Source organism: Elephantulus edwardii, unplaced genomic scaffold (assembly GCF_000299155.1).
Source record: "Elephantulus edwardii isolate Elephantulus edwardi_28Jun2011 unplaced genomic scaffold, EleEdw1.0 scaffold00024, whole genome shotgun sequence".
Taxonomy (NCBI): domain Eukaryota; kingdom Metazoa; phylum Chordata; class Mammalia; order Macroscelidea; family Macroscelididae; genus Elephantulus; species Elephantulus edwardii.
Genome location: NW_006399774.1, coordinates 6,258,429 through 6,277,593, shown reverse-complemented (window position 1 = coordinate 6,277,593; position 19,165 = coordinate 6,258,429). Strand labels below are relative to the sequence as shown.

At 42.7% G+C, this 19,165-nt stretch overlaps 1 protein-coding gene across 1 annotated transcript in view; it reads left to right on the top strand.

The window, feature by feature from the left end:
* The first annotated feature begins 1,822 nt into the window (after nucleotides 1-1,822).
* The window catches only part of IPCEF1 (interaction protein for cytohesin exchange factors 1), a 155,446-nt gene continuing 138,103 nt past the window's right edge, over nucleotides 1,823-19,165 (top strand). Inside the window, exons 1-3 of the mRNA XM_006882807.1 lie at nucleotides 1,823-1,846; nucleotides 3,922-3,958; nucleotides 4,598-4,767. Of these exons, the coding sequence (XP_006882869.1) occupies nucleotides 1,823-1,846; nucleotides 3,922-3,958; nucleotides 4,598-4,767 (231 nt within the window). The remainder of the gene's footprint in view (nucleotides 1,847-3,921; nucleotides 3,959-4,597; nucleotides 4,768-19,165) is intronic.

The following is a 19,165-nucleotide window of genomic DNA, read 5'->3' as shown; positions in this document are numbered from 1 at the left end:
CGTGTGAACCAATTTAGGTTTAGAATTCAGGTGTCTCAAATGAGACTGATGTTCCCTGTAATTTTGTGTTTCCAAAAACAAACAGCTCTGGTCCTGATTGGGGAGATAATTGGAGCAGTTGTTACACACAATCATTTACCTTGGGAGGAGTAATAGCAGAGGTTTGACTCAAGGTCTGAAGCCCTTCTTTAAAGGAAGACAGGCTGAGGGGAGGCTTGTGAAGCCTCGTGCTCCCTCTATGATATCACCCTCCTCTGCTCAGGGCTTTCTGTGCTACCCCAGCCCCCACAAAGGGATCTAAGACAGTCCTGAGGCTCGTGTGGGGTGAGATTGAGAATAAACCCCCATTTTGATCTGGGGCTTTCCCTCAAAGCAGCCCTAGGTTTGCTAGAAGAAGCTGGAGAGTTTCTAACACACTGGAACCCATCTGGGCTTCAGGAGGCTGAGAAGACTCCATGTATCAAGCCATGAAAGATGAAGTCACCTCAAGGCCCCCTTCGCAGATTTCATGGCGGTCCTCAGTGGGGGTCCTTGATGACTTTCCTCTGTCACTCTTTTAAAAGTGCTCTTCATTTTTATTCATATCCTTTCCCTGGTTCACCTGGTTCCAAACCTTCTAGGAACACTGGTCTGTAACTTTCCTTACATTTCTCTGGTTCTGTGCTTATCTTACCTGCTGCCTAGGTTTTCCAGGCCTCTATTTTCTTCAAATCTTTCCCATCATCCAAATTCAGTACTCTCTTCTTTACATGTAGTCCTGGCTCTGGACATGTTATAAGGAGGGACCGGTCCTTGGAGAAGGACATCATGCTTGGGAGGGTGGAGGGACAGCGCAGGAGGGGAAGACCCTCTATGAGGTGGATTGATTCATGACTGGGGTAAGCGGGATGGGAGTGTCAGAGATAGTGCAATTGGCACAGGACAGAGCAGGGTTTAGGGCTGTTGTACATAGGGTCACTATGAGTCACAAGCGACTGGATGGCACATAACAACAACAACAACACCCAAATAAGGCACGTGTATGGGCATAATATTCTGTTACTAGTTACAAAGTGGCTTCTGAGGGAACTCTGGGATGTTAGTGGTAAGGAATTGCACTGCCAATACAAAGGTGCATGGTTTGACTCCCCCAGATGCTTCATGGGAGAAGGATTGGCAGTCTCCACCTATGAGATTTACTGCCTCTGAACCCCCCCAAAGGGTCAGCTGTGGTTTGTTTCTGACTCAGTTGTACACAACGACAGTAATTGGGTTCTGAAGAAGGCTGGTGGCATCTTGGGCCAGCAGTTTGAGTCCACCAGCTGCTCCTTAAGGGAAAGTGGACAATGTCCTCGAGGAAAGTTTGATAGCCTCGGAAAACTGATGAAGGGGAGCTGTGACTTGGACCTGACTCAATGGCGGTGGGTTGTTGTTGGGTTTTTTTTTTGGTTGTTGTTTTCTTTTTAATTTAGATTCTATGAACTGCCAAGGAAACAAATAGGTCTGGCTTGGAGAAGGTGAAACTGACTTTCTCCTTGGAGACTAGGATTCTGAACCTCCATCTCATATACTTTAGGCACGTGGCCAGGAGGAGCCAATCTTCAAAAGGGTAGAGGGATAGTGCAGGAGAGGAAGACCCTGGATGAGATGGATTGATACAATAACTGGGACAATGGCAGTAGGTATGTCAGAATCAATGAGACTGGCTCAGGACAGGGCAGGCTTCAGAGCTGTTGTACATGAGGTCACTATGGGCCACAGGTGACTCAATGGCGCATACCAACAACATTGATCTCAGAGGTAACTTCATCTCAAAAAAGATTCTTGGAGATCATTTAATGACATGGAGGCAGTTTGTGAGCCCAAGGTAAAGATATTTTGTGAAAGATATTTTGTGAAGCAGGGTTGAGCCCAGGACCTTACAATGACAGTACTCACTACTGTGGATTCAGTATAACTCAGACCGGACCCTCCAGTGGGTTTTCAGAGGCTATTAGTCACATGGGAGCAGATTGTCCCTCATTCTTCTGAGGGACCATGGTGAATTTGAATTTTCAGAGAGGTGTGACCTGTGAGCAGCAAAGCAACTCCCTGTAGACTATGTCTATGGCTGGTACATGTCTTTAGTTGGTACATGACCTGCCTACCATGCAGTCCATTATTACCTTTGCTACTCCTTTTTAAATATGAATTATTTACTTGCATGTAAACCATGTGCCTTTGGTTGGTACCACAACTCCTTACCACTAAGCCACCAGAGCTCTCTTTCCCAGATGTATAGTATAACCATTTTCAATAGCTTTCAGACTATCCACTAGATATGGAGGAATTTAGGTAGGTGCATTAAAATGTAGTAATAATATTACCAGCTTTTGGAACTGCTTCCCATCACACAGGCAGCCCCTGGGTTTTCTGTTAATTGCTAACCAGAAAGCCGGTAGTTTAAATCCGCCTAGCAGCAGTGCAGAAGAAAGGCCTGGCTAACTGCTTCTGTAAAGATTAGACGAAAAAGGGGGAGGGACCCCAAAACAAAAAGAACCAAACAACAACCCCAACACACCAACCCAAAACCACTGCTACTGAAAAGTTTTATTCTTGGAGTCAGCTTATCAGATTTGATAGCAACAAGATACCAGTTACTTTAATTTCTCCCTCAATATTCTGTTTCATATAAAAAGGTTAAGTCATTTAAAGTAGAGTACATTGAGTTTAGCTACAGAGACTTCCTTAGATGCTTCTTTCTACATAAACATCTATATGGAAGAGACAGAGAGACAGGTTGGGGGGGTAGAGAGAAGGAGGATATCGATCTGTTTGAAAGCATTTGGAGGGGAGAAGGTATTCACATGTTTATTCCCTACAGACAGTATGATGTCTTTTATGAATTGTTTAAAATATGTTGTGAAAAAATTTCAGATAAATTGCCTGTTTTAAAAAATGTCAGTGTTTGAAGAGATAGTACAACATCCCAAACAAAATCAACTCAAAACCCAAACCCAAACCTGAGTCAGTTCCGAGGCTGTAATCTTTATGGAAGCTTTTTACTGCAGAGGAACTGGTGGGTTTTAATTCATCCCCATTTGGCTAGCAGGCTAGTGCTTTAACCAAAGTGCTACCAGCATTCCTTCTGTTGTTGTGTACTGGAACCAATCCATAGTGGACCCTCCAGTAGGTTTTCAGAGGCAGTGGTACAGGAGGACATTGCCCATTTTTTCTCCCCTAGCATCCCTTTTAGTATAGGATACAAATTGGTAATCCATCCTCTACAGAACATGTAAGAAACATTGATACACTTGATGATAGAGTAAGGTATATTAATTTGACCATTAAGTAACAATTTCCTGTGAGGGAGGATTGAAACCTCTCCAGGCTGTCACCAAAAGAGGTGATGATGACATTTCTTTTCTGGGACACTGACTTGATGTGGTTTACCTGCAACCTTGTCTACTTTGAACACCCTAAACCAGGTCTAAGCTGCACCTGTAATAGCCTGTGATTGTAACATACACTTTACAGGCTTCTATAAATAATAGCCTCTATTTGGCAACGATAAGGGAAAAACCACGACCTCTCTTGTGTTCTTGTATAAAAAAAAATAGTCGAGGAAGTATTTAATTATTTTTCAAACTTGGGTGAATACAGTCCTATCATCACTGAAGTGCCTCTAGTGGAGGAGCTGCGGTGGGTGGAAACAGGAAACATTGTTGAAAAATGCTGTTACATTTTGTTTCAGGTTCAGAGCAATGCATATTGATTCTAATTAGCTCACTTTGAGCCTTAGCTCCTCGCTCCCCTCCAGCTCTGCTTGGAGAGGCTTTTTTTTTTTTTTTTAGATTCCAACCTCCTCATAAACACTGGCACCGCCTCCCTCCTTCTCTCTTTACAAATGTTACAACACAATCCGAATTTTCCTCTTATCTTTCCTTCCTGCATTTCCAGCAGGTTCCCTTGCGCCAGAAGCCGAGGAGGAAAACTCAAGGTAATTAGATCTCTTTTGTTTCTTTTTCTTCCCTCTGCCTGTGAGTGAGCGTGGTTTTGGCTCTTGGATGCCTTCTCTGGGATCAGATTTTTTATTTTTTTTTTTGTCTGCCCTCCTGCTCAAAGCAGAAGGTGGATGGCAGGTTAATTTTGGGTTATATTTTTAAATTGACTTTAAGAAATGACGGCATGCTGTTCATTTGGATTAATCCCTCGTGGTATGTCAAAAGGGCTTAAAATGCAGGCACCAGGCTGGGGAGTAGCTGTGTTTCTGGTGGGCATTAACCCTTACACATCTATTGCATAATCACAGCTATTGCTGTTTAAGGAGCTATAGTGCAGTGTTGAGCTTGTCGGTTGAATGATGCCAATTTTACAACTTATTTTATTCTTGTTGAATAATATTCCGAGTATAACATGTGCACACACAGTTCCTTTGCCACATTTTCTACCTTCCAAGCACTGAGTGAATGTTTAAAATTCAAACAGACACATCTCTCTTTTTTAATTTACTTTGTATACATCACCTAGGTGTGTGTGTATTTGGGAATCAGCTGTAGGGAGGTAAAGGTTGGGAAGTTCTTTCCCTCTGTTGCAGAAATTTGTCATGCCTTTCCTTTCCTTCATGTCATTGTTGCAGGCTTTTTCACCATGAGCCGGAGGAGAGTATCATGCAAAGATCTGGGACACGCAGACTGCCAAGGGTGGCTGTATAAGAAAAAGGAAAAGGGAACTTTCCTGAGCAACAAATGGAAGAAGATCTGGGTGGTGCTGAAGGGGTCGTCCCTGTACTGGTACAGCAATCAGATGGTGAGTCCAGTCCATCTAACTCTGCCTCCAGCTTCCAACCTCTTACGCAAATGCAGAGAAAGATCAGGGAGGCGAGAGTCCTGTGGAAAAGTTAATGTTGATGAATTCTGGTACTTGCAGTGGGAAAGACAAGTTGTACAAGTTGTTACAGGTCCAGGATCTAGATTGGTTTATTCTGTTGTATTTCACAGAGGTGAGCACGATCAGTTCGAACAGGAGGGGACTGGGTGCCCAAATCAGCATCTCGGCTAGAGGAGGCTTTTAGATGCTATCAGTGTTACTAATCCACACTAATCCTGATCGTTTCAGCGATTTTGAAGACAGGAGTTAATGTGTGACTCTCTCAGTCTCTACCTAAAAGTTGTACAACTTGTTCAAGGTGTGCAGTGATGCCGTCAAGAGAAGCCCCCTCCTTTCCTACCAGTTCTTCATCTTCCCCTTTCCTTCTCACTTTCTGTAAGATTGGTTTTAGAATTGCTAAGCCATGTGACACTTTGACGGTGGTGCTGAGGTGTGCTATTCCTTGTCTTGGTCAGTGATGGCCGTCAAGGACGTGCTGGTGCTTTGGTAACGCTTGTGAAGATGCTGGCCTCGTTGTCTTCTAAGAGCTCAGACATGACGTGGTCGGTCTCGCAGGCTTCTTAGTTTCCCATTGAATGGGGCTGCAAAGAGCTTTTACTAGAGAGTGGGCTGGTCATTTGTGACTTGAAATGTTTTGATGTTATTGACTGTTGACAAGCCTTCAAATGGTCAATTTCTGATCTCAGGAGAATGTGACTCTTTGTTGGACACAAGTGAGATCAGCAATGGATACCCGATCAGGGTGCATGTCTTCGGAATTTCTCAGAGAAATGATGCTCATTTGATGCCATTTTTTTCAAATGGCTTTATACACGTCCATCACCCAAACAACAAAACTGTAGAGGTGTGTGTGTGGGGGGGTTTTGTGTATTTATGTAGAAATGTAAAATTAGCATTATCTATTGAATGTAGACAAAGGCTCTAGCTGGTCAATTGATATCCACTGGCCGCTAATCTGTCATGTGTTACCCAGATGCCACTGTCACTTGGCCTTTAGAGATTTAGTTGAACTGGCCCAGCTTTGTATCCACTTCCCTATGTGGCTCTGAGCTTCCCGTTCTCAGCTCCAGTAAAAAACAAGATCAAACCTAAACCGCCTCGTAGAGCACAGCACAAACCTCCTCATCCATTTCCATGAAAATGCTCATCCCACTCCCCCCCCCCAAATACCCGGTGGATTGTAACCGCTCCATGGAAGATTTCAAGTGCTCGTGATAAAGAGTCCCCTTGCACCATGTGCAACCTCCTCTAATCTAGGGCCCCTTTTCTTATTGTGTCTTGTCTTCTCCTCACTGACCACATCCGTCATTGCATCCAGCACTGAATGGTTGCGCCCTGATTAAGGCACTTTATAGAGGGGTCTTACCTTTTGTTTCATGGCATGTCCCATAAAGAAGTTCATCGCTTCCTCCTTGAGAGGGATTTAGGCTAATACAATTCACCCCCCCCTTCTTGTTCTATATTATTTTTGGCTTTTGCTATTGGATAGTTAGGATAAGTGATAGTTACCTAAATCCTTTATTGAGGGGAGGAGAGAAATCTTGGTTTCTTTTAATAGCTCTTGGGGAATTTCTAGAGGCTAATGGAAGCTCTTGGGGAATTTCTAGAGGCTAATGGAAGGATTGGAGTATGACATAGCAGTGGGGCAAGATGGGCATTCGTTACTAACTTCCATCATGTTACCCAGCAGCTGTGTTCTGGGTGCTGTCCCTGGCTCCCTGGGGCAGATAGGAAGCCCCTCTGAACCCTGTGTGCTTACATAGCTCGCCCATCTGGTTTAGGCTTCTCTGAGAGAAAGCAGGGATGTGCCTCTTCCTGACACCAGACACTTCCTCGTGTTGCCCCACAGAGCAGCAGTGCGGGCCAAGGCTGGTCTAGAGAACAGTAGACTAGAACAAGAGACACACTGGAGTGCCCCTTTCTGATGGACTGGGACTCTGCAGCAGTGCGTCCAGCAGGGCTCAGAAGGAGAATCAGGACCGTAAATACAGCTGTATTAATACCGTGGAAGGCAAAATTAACAAGCATTTTGTTATCTGTCCAGGGAATTCCAGAATGAATCCCACAGAAGGACCTTCCCTGTGTGCTGGATTCAATGGCTCTGCGTAGTACGGGTGCCTGTCACACACGCATACGCACACACTGACATCCTAATTATATTTTGTGGTGGGAAAATAAAGGCCACTCCCAAATACTTCATTAGCAGCCCCGTCCTGCTATCTGTGTGAATGCCAACTGTGAAAGAAGCCTCAAGCTAGGAACTTTTATTCACTTGCTGCTGCCTAAAGAGGTGAGATTCAACAAAGTTGCTCCCAAGGTACCTCTGTTTGATGATCAGAGAATGAGAGGGCCCCTGATTCTACCTTTCCTACCCACCTTTCTTGGTGGAGGACACCTTTGTGGTTTACGCTTTCATATATGGCCCCAGTGTGAAGAGCTATCCCTTAGGGAGTGTCTCCTGCATCCCAAGGGGAGTCTCTGGGTGATGCAAACAGCAATTTTCTGAAAGACTGACAGTCCAGACTGATCCAGCGATACTTTGTATAGAAAAGGACTGGTGATCTGCTTCCGAAAGGTCACACAGTCTTGAAAGTGATACAGAGCGTGGTTCTGTTTGATGCTCAAGAGGTTGCAGTGAGCTATAATCAACTCGATGGCACCTTTTCTTTTCTCCTGTGACAAAGCTGTCGTGGAAGGAGGGTGTTCCATAGAGCCAAGGATGGGGAAACTTTGTCTTACATACTTGGACATGTTCTCAGTCCTTGGGAGAGGATATCAGGCATGAGAAGGCAGGTCTGTGAAGGAGACTTGGCACTGTGGCATGGACTGATACAGAAACGGGACAGATGGACTGTCACTGTCTCATCTCACGGTGGAGATGCTAAGGATGGGGCAGGAGGGGCTGAGCTTGCTCCGTTGAACACAGGTCATTATAACACAGAGTTGACTTGGCAGCACTAATAGTACAAACGAAGAGATCTTATAGGTACCTTTCTATCCTCTGAGGTAATGGTGTCACCACCAAACTCAGTTGGATTATGCAAATAGCATCAAGTAACAAAAGTTAAGTGGGGAAAAAAGGTCAGTTCTTACCTGTTCCTTGTTGTAACACCCCAATCTGACTCCACCTGAGAGGCGGGATAAACCAAGAGGTTGGGGTCACTCCATTTCCTTGCTTCAACCAGCCATTGAGGTGAAAGAGATGAGGGCAGACCTGTGAAATGATGAGTGGTCTCCCTGCACCCCTGAGTGTCTGCTGCTCCCTGCCTCTGCGGGAGGAGACCATGGTGCCCTCATGCTGCTCCTGGACTTTTTCTTTCTTGTCTAGTCTTTGACTCATGGTGTACTTTCTTTATTCATAACCTTTTGCTGCTTCAGACATCAGGTCATCTTTGAGAAAGGTCAAGCCCACACCCACTGGCTGGCCTCCACCTCTTGATTTACGTGTGTAAAATGAAATTCAACATCCCAAGTGGCTTCAGAGCACAGAATATCTTCTTCTAAAACTACTTACTCTGTAACAGCCACCCGCATCCAGACTGTTAAAAATCTTGGCTTTTAAATCCATATTCTTCCCCCTGTGCCTTTAAGATGAACTAGACATTTGCTTTTAGGGAGCTCTGATGGCCTAGTGAGTGACGAGTTTTCCTGCCAATATAAATCCACTAGCTGTAGTGCTGGGGAAGTCTTCTCCTGGGCCGTTTATGGCTTCTGAAGACCCGCTGGAGGGTCAGCTATGAGTCAGTTTCGACTTGACAGAACATAATAACGGCCATTGGGTTTGAACCCAGGAAACTCTCTTGACCTATACTGGACCTTCTTTCCTACTCTCATATCCCAAATTCAAGCTCCTGGACCTTTTACAATTCTCAGCCTCAAGTACCTTGTTCTCTCAGCCGTTGTACATCATTTCTCTTTGCTCAGAGAAGTCTGACTCTTTGCCCTGGACTCTCCCCCTCACTGGCTTCCCTCCAGCTCATTCCCACTTAGAAGTCACCTTGCCTGGGCATCCCTTACTTTCCTTTTGATTGTAATTAGCTGTCTTCTGTCTGTTCCATCACAGCCCATTTGCTCATTCCTGACCATCACACCCGTGCTCCTGCCTATGTTACGTGCACACTGTGCTTGCTCCTGTCCACTGTTGCGAATGATTTCTGCTGATCAGAACCACAGGTCCATCTCCAGCACCTTGCTCAGTGACTGACCCATGATTTGTTGATGCCATCAGTAGAACCACCACCATTTAGATCAGAGGAGTGAATAAAGACTAGTTTTGGTGAAAAATAGTTTTCCAATAAAGTCATTTCCAAGCTCAGGTATCCTAGTGGCAAGAAGCTGCACTGCAGTCCTGAAGGGACCTGGTTTGAGTCTAACAGCTGCTCCGTGGGAGCTGGGTGGGCAGTCTGAGTAACTGACCCTGAAAACCTGCCGAGGAGTCAGCTGTGGGTCGGTTCCGACTCAACAATACACAGTAACAACCACTCTGAAAACAGATGCCTTTCTAGGGCCTCCATGGGATGAGATTTGCTAGAAAGGCAGTGGGGTACCAAAGATCCCTTACAATTGCTGTCCTTTATTAGAGATTTTATAGCTGAACCTCCCGTGGATTTTCAGAGGCTGCGAATCACAGGGGAGACGGCCCATCGTTCATGGAGCAGATGGTGGATTTGAACTGCCTACATTTGTGTTGGCAGCACAACTTCCTACCCATTAAGCCTCCAGCATATGTGAATGTCTAGTTCATCCTAAAAAGCTCTAGCTGAAAGTATGGGCCTGTTGCCTGTGATTAGCAAGCTTGAAGGTGAGGTTTCCAACAGGCAATTCGCTCCACTCCAGGAGTTTGTGAGTACCAGTGACAGTTGAAGTTTGGTATTAGATGAGGCTTGGTATCAGTAACCTCTCTCTGGTGACGGAGACACAAAGTTCTGGATAAGTTTTTTGCTTTCAGACATGGAAAATCACAAAGGGGCCACATTTGGGAGAACTTATAAGAGCCCAAGGTTCTTAGAACATAAATCTGTGGTTATGTAACTTAACTGAATCGTTGCTGTATTGAAAATGAGTGCTGGCTGCTGTCGTTTTGACGGGCTTTACATAAACCCTGAGAACTTTGTTCTAAGCACAGGTGGATTACTCAGCAAGAAAGTTATGCAGGAACTGCTTTGTTCTTATTTACTAATCCAGATTGGGCAGTTTCACATGTGGTGCCACAGATTCCCAAGGAAGCACGAGTCGACCTGCGCTTACTTTCTTTACTGGGTTATCTGCCCTGGCTGGCAGCGATTCTGTGGGAAGGTGCTATGGGCTAACTACATCTGGAAGCAGGAGGTTTTTTTTTTAATTTTTATTTTATTCTGATTTATTTACAAAGTTTAAGTACTTTTTTTTCTACACAAGATCCCTCCCATTTCCTTCACCCCACCCATCCATCTAATTGTGCAACCCCATGATTAACAACCTGTCCCCCCTTCCTCTTCCCTCTATTTTCACCCCCGCACCACCTTGGATCATCATACTAATTCTACTATAATGGTTTTATACAGTATTTGTCCTTGTGAGACTGAGTTCACTCAGCATAATGCTCTACAGTCCCTCCCAAATTAGGCAGTAATTTACAAAATCATTGGAAGCAAGATCTTGATGTGGTGAAAAGATGTGAAATTTTTAACTATGCATAAGTGGCTTACCTTTTTGGGTATTCTGACACTGACTAGGAAAGATGGGAGGGGGAAGCCATGATGGTTCTTTTCAGTGTATGGAATTTATGCATTAAAGCCAAAGGGTGAAAGGGAAATTGTTGATCTTTTCCTGATGAAGAGGCCAAGGGAAATATTTGTGATATCTTCTTTATAGTTGATAATATGCTCTTAGGAAGAGAAACTAACAGATAAAAAAAGGGACAAGAAAACCCTTAAAATGTTATTACTGGTGAGTTAAAACTTCTCAAACTTTCAATTTTTCTGATTTTATCTTTTTTTTTTTAACTTCCCCCCCCCCTCCTTAGTGCCATGTTACCCCATTCACAATACAAACCAAGCACAAGGCCTGGGTTGAGGTGTAGATGGGGTATTTCATGCTGCCTCCTCTTTTTACAGTCAGTACAAGAACACAGTCTGTGGGAAGCATAAGGAGGCCTGATTTCATCTTTTTGCTGAAACACCAAGTTTTTCTCTTGCAAGAATTCTTAATTAAGATCTTGGATAGTTCCTTGGGAAGTATTTTGTGGATTTTATTTAGATTCAAGACAGATCATAAAACGAATGTATGCTATATAACACATTTAAAATAGCGGAGGTCTTCAGTGTTTCTGCTTAGAGAGGACACATGAAGTTAGTCCGCCCTGTGGTGGTTTCCCACACCACTGAAGAGCATATATGGACTATCAAAATACATCAAGGGAACATTATGCTGATTTTTCGCTTTGAGGTATTGCCTAAAAATAACTAGACTTTCAACTACAAAAGCAATGCTTAATACTAGATATGAAAAACATACTTAAAAATCACTCTTTAAGTGAGTCCAATATAAAACATCCATCCATCCATCCATCCATCCATTAGGCCACCCCATTCTTCCTTCCCTCTTCCTTCCCTCTGTCAGCTTATTAAAGTTTACGATAATCTTTAGTAACTGCTAAATTAAAATATAAATTTAAAAACTCATGGTGGTAGAGGTAGAAACAGTTCATGGCTAACCCTTCAGAATGTGCCTCTCAGGCTGTAAATCTCACAGGAGGAGATTGCCCATCTTTCTACCTTAGAGCCTCTGGCAGATTTAAAACCACCAGCGAGATATGGACTCGGGGTTACCAGCCTAATTCCCTGTGGACTGTGTGGCTAGAGCTCCCTACAACTGGATACTGGGTAGTAAAAGGCAACATTTCTCTAAAGACTAATGTAAGTTTCATAATCAGAGAACAATTGGTGAAATGGAAAAGTGGCTTTGATGTTATGCAATACAGAGTTAATTCTAAAATTCTCAGAGTCAGGGAACTATTTTGAATTGAGAATGAGGTTTTGCCTTAATGATGCTTGTCCGTGGCAAGCTTGTCTTCTTATCTAGGAAGATACGTTTTTGCTTTTTTATCTATTTCTAAAGCTATATGACTTTTTTTTAAAGAAAGAGGTCAGCATCTTCTTTTAGGTAAGCATAGTTTTCTCTAGTCAGGAATAAACTTATACTTTGGAATGGATATATGAGGACTTCTCTGTTGCTGTTGTGTACCCTTGAGTCAGAACCAACTCATAGCTGACCATCTAGTGCGCTTTCAGAAGCAGTAAATTACATGGGAGGAAGTTGCCCATCTTTCTTTGGTGAAGCAGCTGGTGGATTCTAACTGCATACCTTTGAGTTAGCAGCACACTTCCTTACCATTAAGCTACTGGAGCTCCTTATAAAAGGCTTTTATGGGGAAGATTTCTGAAGGCAGACCTTGGAAGATAGAATTTTGAGGGGGTGAAGAGTAGAAGTGGAGGTGGGGATCTAACTCGGGAGACTAATGGGGACAAAGGAATGAATATATAAATAGTTTACCAGGTATCAACCCACCGTGCTGAATCATCATCATCCTAATCTAGCAAAATAGCTCCAACCTCCCCTCCTCCCCACCCCCCCATCCTCAAGTCTATTCTGACCCATCATGACCTGACAGGACAGACCTGCCCATAAAGTTTCCAAAATGGTAAATCCTTACAGAGTCACACTCTCACAGAGTGTGACTGGTGGGTTCAAACCATCAACATTTTGGTGAACATTTGAGTACACTGTCTACCGGTCACCAAGTTTTCTTACATGTCAGGACTTGGTTTATCACTCTCGTTTGACAAGTGAGTTTACTAGAGGTCAGGAAATTTAAGCCACTCGAGATCCTACAGGGAGGAAGTGGTGGAGCTAGGATTAAAAATAGGGTCCATCAGTACTGAAAATACCACAAATACCAGTGAAGCTCCCCCTGGGCTGCATGTTCTTCCTGTTAGGGAGACAAGTCAGGGCCAGCAAACTGGAGCCTTGAGTGCTCAGTATAAAACGGTGCATTTGACTCAGCAGGCAATCATAGGGAGTCATTGTCTCTTCGTGAGCTAGAAGATGACCTAGTGAAGGTGGCAAGTGAAGAATGTTAATCTGTCAGTAATGAAAGGAGTGTATTGGAGGTATGTATGTAGCTTTCTGAAGGACAGTCATGGGATAGGTGACAAATGCTGGCAGGCAGATATGAATTCTTACACTAGAGGACCAGGAGTGCAGTTTTGAGACACACAACCAGATGGCTCCTTAGAATTGAGGCTGGTGAGACTTGAACTCGCTTGCTTTGAACATGTTATCAGGAATGACTAATCCCTACATAAGATCATCCATCATGTTGGGAGAGGTGAAGGTGGGCAAAAATGAGGGAAACCTTCAATGGGATGGATTGGCATGATAGCTGCTGTGAGGGACTCGGATGGACTAGGGTCCTGAGGCGGGTGCAGGACCTCGTCACCATTTGCTCTTCTACACGAAGGCCACCATGACTTGGCATCAACTTGATGATTCTGAACAGCAACAACTCCCTTGAAAAGATAAGTATACGGCGTGCTTCTGTGTAAGACACCAAAACATTGAGGCTAGAAGAAAGAGGATTACAAGGTTTGGAGCCTGGAGGAAGTTGAAAAATAATTTAACAATTGAGGATCGAAGGGTTTGTGGCTGAAAATGTGGCATTTCATTTAGGCCTGTGTATTTCCGTTTATGGTTTATTTTACTTGTGTGTGCTCTATCTTTGAATAAAATGAAGAGCAAATGGAATCCTTTAGCAGCTGAGAAGCTACTTATTGATACTCATCTGACACAGAGTAGGTCCGGCTCCCCTGGGTTTCATAACTAAGGTGAGAGATTCTTTTATTTCACAGAGTAAGTTTTGGTAAACTGATGAGGTTTGGAGCTTAGTATCTGGCTTGATGCATGTATTATGCCAACTTTTCAGCTCTTTGAGAACCCAATATGCCTTCCCAGATGCGCTCATGTTTCCCAGTCCATGCGGATGGTTCTGGGCGTCTGCTGATTCAAGCACCCATACTCCCATCAGATGCTAAGTGCCTGTTCACTGATGTGAGTTCAGAGCGTCTCAGGTTCGTATTTGCAATGCAGATGATGAGAATCTATATAGCAAAGTCATATGTCATTTTTAAAAGAGCAGAATTTACCTTTTAAGAACATTTTTGTTGAAAGCTAGACCTTTCTTTTCATGTGACAACTCTACTAAAAGTTTTTAAAAAGTATTGTTCTTTCGGCTTAAGGAAAATAAAATCATGGATTAACTTTCTTTAGGAAAGGGACAGTAAGAGTTCTGTGCCTCTCACTCATCATTGCATATTAGCATGTGGCTTGGGAAAATATGTAAATGAGTTTGTTATAGATTGGAAACAAATCCTATGTGAATGGTTTAATCATTTCTTCTTCTTCTTCTTCTTCTTCTTCTTCTTCTTCTTCTTCTTCTTCTTCTTCTTCTTCTTCTTCTTCTTCCTCTTCCTCTTCCTCTTCCTCCTCTTCTTCTTACTTGAAGGTAAGCACCTCAGGATATATTCTTTACCTCTCTTGCTCAGACTTTATCCCTAGGGTCTAAAAGTTAGACTGATTCATGGTAACCCTCGATGGACAATGGGAACCAACTTGGGTACCCAGCATCTCTTTTCTTTTTTCCTCTTCTCTTCTCTTCTCTTTTCTCTCTTTAGATAAATTCTATTTATCCCCCCAGTTCTTTTTTAATTGAGATTTTAATGAAAGTTGATAAAAAACTTAGGTTTCCTGTCGGTCATTGTTGCACATTTTCCTCCCTGCCCCCTCTTCCCTCCAGATGGCTTTTTTCTTTGGGAAAAAGTTCTTTCATTGTTACACAGTGTCCCACCTGCCCTCCCCACTCCAAGACCACTTTACTACGCAGCTCTTATTATGGACATTTGTCATGCCAATAATTTTTTTTTTGTTATGTGCCATTGAGTCGCTTGCGACTCATAGCGACCCTATGTACCACAGCCCTAAACCCTGTGCCAATTGCGCTGCCTCTGACACACCCATCCCAATTACCCCAGTCACTGAATCAGTCCTCCTCATAGAGGGCCTTCCTCTCCTGTGCTGTCCCTCCACCCTCCCAAGCATGATGTCCCTCTCTAAGGACCGGTCTCTCCTCATAACATGTCCAAAGTATGTTAGACGGAGCCTCAGAATCCTTGCCTCCAAGGAGCCACCCGGTTTAACCCTTTCCAGGACAAATCTGTTTGTTTTCCTAGCAGCCCATGGTATTCTCAATACTCTTCTAAAGCACCACAGCTCAAAGGCATCAATTCTCCTTCTATCCTCCTTGGTCATACCTAATCATATATTCCTTTTATACAGCTCTCTCCCTTGTCAGTTTCAATGCTATGTGGATTATTTATCCCCTCTTTTCTTAGTTTTCCTCCAGTCCCCATGTCAGTGATGTTTTATAACAGTGGGATATTTCACTCAGCATAATGTCTTCCAGGGTCATTCATTTTATATAATAATTCATGAGCTTATTGTTTTTCAATGCTGCATAGTATTCCATTGTGTGAATGTACCACAGCTTCTCTATCCATTTGTTTTGTTGATGGGCACTTGGGTTGTTTTCAAGTCTTTGCTATTGTGAACAAAGCTGCAATAAACATGGGTGTGCATAAAGCTGCCTGGGTGGCAGTTATGGTTTCTTAAGGGTATATTCCCAGTAGTGGAATTACTGAGTCAAATGGCATTTCTAGTTGCAACTTTTTGAGAAAGTGCCATACTGCTTTCCATAGTGGTTGCACCATTTTACACTCCTACAAAAGGTGAATAAGGGTTCTAGTATCTCCTCAACCTCGCCAGAATTTGTTGTCTGCTGTCTGTTAAAATTTTGCTATTCTTACTGGAATGAGGTGATATCTCATAATTGTTTTGTTTCCCCCAATTCTTAAAAATACTCTTTATTCTTCTTTGGGTAGAAGAGAAAGTTTCAAAGTAGATCAAATAATGTGTATCAGCCCTGGAACCAGACAAATTTTAGAGATCCCTGTAATTCCTAATATGACCTTTTAAAAATTATTATTATACTAGTGTATTTGCAACATTCAAATTCATTGTTTTTCATACCAGTTCCTTCCCATTTGCTTCAACCCTCTACCCATCAAATTGTGTGACTCCATGATTACTCTCCCCCCACCCCCCACCATATATCCTCCCCCCCTCCCCCCTTGGATCCTCAAACTCATTCTACAATAATGGTTTTATATAGTATTTGTCCCTAAGGGACTGAGTTGGCTCTCCAATCCCTCCCAAGTTAGGTAGTAATTTATAAAAGCATTCCTCCTGTGTGCTGTGTAGTATTCCATTATGTTAATGTACTATATTTGGTCAATCCATTTGATTGTAATTGGACATCTGGGCTATTTCCATGTTCTTGCAATGGTGAATGACACTGCTATGAACATTGGTGTACAAACCTCTGTTTGTGCCTCACTTCTCATTTTCTCATGGTATATTCCAAGCAGTGGAATAGCTGAGTCATGGAATTTCTATGTTCAGCTTTTTGAGGAAATGCCAAACTGCCTTCCAGAGTGGCTGTACTCTTGTTACTCCGCATCTCATGAGTGAATTTCTTATCACTACTCAATTATTACATTAAATAATTATCTGTTATTATTGTTGTGGGTTGGCAAGTTGGAACCAATGCACAGCTGACACTATGTTGGGTTTTCAGAGATAGTAAATAACCCTGGAGGAGATTGCCTGTCATTCTCCCACGGAACCATTGGTGGATTCAAATCACAAGCCTTTGAAATTGCAGTATAGCTTCTTACCACTTGGTCACCAGAGCTCCCTAATTATCCATTAATTATGTAAATCAGTTTATCAGTGTATTTGAGTATCTGATCTATTTCTAGAGTTCAACCAAAATTAGGTGCTACTTTATGAATAGGTTTGCATTTATATTTATTGTCTTAGCCAACAACCAATATGTAAGTATAGCCCAAACAAAATTCCTTAGTGGAAAAAAAAAAACCCAAATTTTTTTTAGTGAGGACAGTTCAAACCAATTATGCAAAATTTGGTGGGCTTTTGTCCTAGAGTTTGTGTTGTTAGAAGGTTGAATGAGAGGGCAAAGTGTTTCCAGGTTTACCCAGGACAAAATGATATTTCAGCAGCTATGACGAATTAGTTCTTCTCAAATTGGTGACTTACCAGGCATAAGAACATGTGGTTAGAGAAGATAGTCAAATTGAAAGAAGGAATAATGGAAGACTTCTTGAATCTTGTTCCTTTTTTTCATTGTCATTTCAAGAACAGAGAAAAGATCCCAAGAATGAGTGTTTGGCTAAATTTGCTCATTTTTTTTTTATGTTATCATTGGATCCTAGTATCTCTTACCCTTTGGCAGTTCCTGAATGAGTTTCTAATGTTTCAGACCATAGCCTTTTTGGATAGATAGTTCTTCATGTATATATGTGTGTGTGAGTGTACTTTAGTTTTCATTGAAAGGGGCACACATTTTGCAAAGTGAAGATGAGAAAATGAACACGGGATTTCCCCCCCCCTTCTTTTTATTGTAGTTTGAGTGCCAGTTACACAGATATGAATTAATTTTTCATTCAACTATGGCTAGTTGTTAATAAGCTACTTTTTAATAACTTCTCATGGTTAACCTGTGCATGGGGTGGGATGGATTGGCATATAGCAATTGACTATGGCAATGGAGGCAGCTGTGTCAGAGGCAGTGAGACTGGCTCAAGATAAGTCAGGGGTTAGAACTATTGTTCTTAAGGTCATTATGAGTCACCTTGACTGCACATAAGCAACATCAACATTGTTTACACCATAAAATGCGAGAGCCCCTGTTTGTATTGGCAACACTGTTTGCCTTTAAATTCTTCCTCAACTTTTCAAAATGAATTGTGGAACAGCAAGCAAAATAATAATTATGTAATGAGCTATGACTGAAATATTCATAAATTCCTATGGAATTGTTTCCCAAACTTTAGTACACTCACTCATCTACTTTTTCCACAATGTGTGCTGATGTGTGATGACTAATAAAAGGTAAAAGCCACTTGCTTTGTGGAGGAGGCAGTGGTGGGGAGGTTGTGGATGGTTTGGAAGAAGGCGCAGGCGTCAGTGGGCTGAGCTGTTTTGTAGGACAGTCTTCTGAGCTGATGGTAGAGGCTGAAATGCTATCATTGTCCTTTCCTCTCTGTGGTTGGTGTAAAGTAGGGTTTTTTTGTTTTTTTTTATTTTTTTTTTTATTTTCAAGACCTTATGATGTCCTTTATCTTTTGTTTTTAAGTATTGTTTTGCTTCTTGGAAATAATATTTGCTATGTGTGGTCAAGTCGACTAGCACTCGTAGCAATCTTATAAACAACAGCCTGGCACCTGGCCTACCCTGCGCCATCTTTACCATCTTTGCCGTGTTCTGCCTACTCTCACAGTCACTGTGCCAGTCAGTCTTGTTGAAGATAATCCTCTCATTCTCTGACCTTCATTTTCCCCAGCATGATGTCTTTTCTCAAGGACTAGCACTTCTTGACAACATGTCCAAATTATGAGATGAAGTGAGATGAAGTGTCCCCATCCCTGCACTCTAGTTGCTCTTCCTGATTCTTTTGGCAGTCCGTGGGATAGTTCATGTTCTTCCTCAGTACTATAATTCAAAGGCATCAATTCTTCTTCTGTCTTCTGTATTCATTGTCCAGCTCCCACATGCACTGGAAGCAGTTGAAAATATCATGGCTTGGATCAAGTGCACCAGAGTCTTTAAGCAGATACCTTTGCTCGTTGGCACCTCTAACAGGTCCTTTATAGTAGATTTGCCCAATGCAACATATCATTTGAGTGCTTGACTGCTGCTACCATGGGTGTTGTTTATGGATCTAAGTAAAATGAAATTTCTTACAGCTTCAGTCTTTTCTCCATCTAGCATGATGTGGCCTGTTGGCCCAGTGGTGAGGATTTGTGTTTTCTTAATGTTAAGATGTAACTCATATTGAAGGCTGTAGTCTTTGATCTTCTTCAGTTTTTGTTGTTAGGTGCCATTGAACCAAGCACAAGTCATAGAGACCCTAAAAAACAAAAGATCTGAACCCAGTCCTGTCCTGCACCAAGCTCACACTTCCTCACACAATTCACCTGGTCGAGGGTCTTCTTCACCGACCCTCACTCTTCCCAGCATCATGTTCTTCAGTAAGTGCTTCAAATAATTGTTGTTGTTGTTGTTATGTGCCGTCGAGTCATTTGCGACTCATAGCGATCCTATGTACAACAGCCCTAAACCCTGCTCTATCCTGTGCCAATCT